The sequence below is a fragment of the Hakea prostrata genome, chromosome 10, assembly GCF_041222555.1.
Source record: "Hakea prostrata isolate BN-2017 chromosome 10, UWA_Hpros_2, whole genome shotgun sequence".
NCBI lineage: Eukaryota > Viridiplantae > Streptophyta > Magnoliopsida > Proteales > Proteaceae > Hakea > Hakea prostrata.
This window is the reverse complement of record NC_142609.1, coordinates 19,215,058-19,216,277: the sequence shown is the minus strand read 5'-3', so window position 1 is coordinate 19,216,277 and position 1,220 is coordinate 19,215,058. Positions and strand designations below refer to the sequence as shown.

At 42.9% G+C, this 1,220-nt stretch overlaps 1 protein-coding gene across 1 annotated transcript; it reads right to left on the bottom strand.

The window, feature by feature from the left end:
• Positions 1 to 310: 310 nt before the first annotated feature.
• Positions 311 to 880, bottom strand: LOC149002241 (uncharacterized). Its single transcript, XM_089138672.1, has one exon. It carries the CDS (start codon positions 878 to 880, stop codon positions 311 to 313), a length of 570 nt encoding a protein of 189 aa, XP_088994798.1.
• Positions 881 to 1,220: the final 340 nt, after the last annotated feature.

Below are 1,220 nucleotides of genomic sequence, written 5' to 3'. Positions count from 1 at the left end.
GAGGATGTCCTGTCTGTTGGCAGAAAGTAATAGACAAGCTCTCTCTATCCTACAGGTTGCACTGGCGCCGGAGGTCTTTGAGTCACTAGCCTCGGGTTTGCATAGATTGGTCCAAGGTTTACATTCCCAACACCTTGTCCCACACTCCTGGGCTGAAAAGTCGATGTGGGATATGGTGCAGTTCTTGTGAACTTCTTGTCGGTCCTTTCAATATAACCGGAACTTCTACCTGACAAGGATTTTAGGTGACAAAAATTCTCTCTCAGCTTCTTCAACTTTTTTCGAATTCTGCACTATCTGAGCATAGCTCTCAATCGGCAAGATGGTGAGATATGTTTTGATTGAGGAGTCTCAGTCCTTTGAAGAACTTCTTCGCTTTAGCTCTATTTTCTTTCAAGGATTCCGAAGCAAAGAAAAACAATTCCTCAAATTTTTGTTGATACTCAAGTACAGAAAGGGGACCTTGCGTAAGACCCATGAACTCCAACTCCTTCGCATTCCTCAAAGACTCAGGGAAATAGTTCTTGCAAAAAGCTTCCTTAAAGATTTCCCAAGAGATACCCTCCACATGTAAGGCTTCAAGGATAGGACAGGTAGAGTTCCACCACGCATCAGCTTCATGCTGAAGCTTCTGCTTGGGGAATAGGATCTTTTGGGCTTCAAAGCATTGCAAGTGTCTAAAAGCTTTCTCTAATTCCCTCAGCCACTTATTTGGGAATAGAGTGTCCTCCGTCACTCCAGTGAAACTTGGGACTTGCAATTTCAGAATTCTCTCCATTAGTCGGGTATGAGGAGTTCCCGCATACCTTTTAGCATCAGGCGCAGCAACAAGGTTAGGGTTTGCCTTGGCAGCAACATGGGTCTCGTTGTGCATAGCCATAATCCTAGTCAACATCTAATTAAACTATGCATTCTGCTATTGCATAATGGTCCCCATGAGATTAGAGATATCATGGACACTGACCATTGGAGGAGCACCAGATGAATTACCAGTGGCTTGACCGTTTGGAGGATTCTGGTCATCAACATCATCAGAAGATGTACCAACTTTAGGGACAACCCTTCTTCCATTTTGACTAGAGGAGGAACCACGGTTCCTTCTTCCAACCATTCTGTTAATCCAACAAAACTCAAAATCCATGAAAAATTAATCTAAAGTCAAACTCATGTTCTCCACATACTAAACATACTTATTACTACCACATAAGCCATTAAAAACT

Excerpts from the sequence above, each read along its gene's own strand:
- LOC149002241 (XM_089138672.1), bottom strand. The coding sequence starts at position 880 with ATGGCTATGCACAACGAGACCCATGTTGCTGCCAAGGCAAACCCTAAC.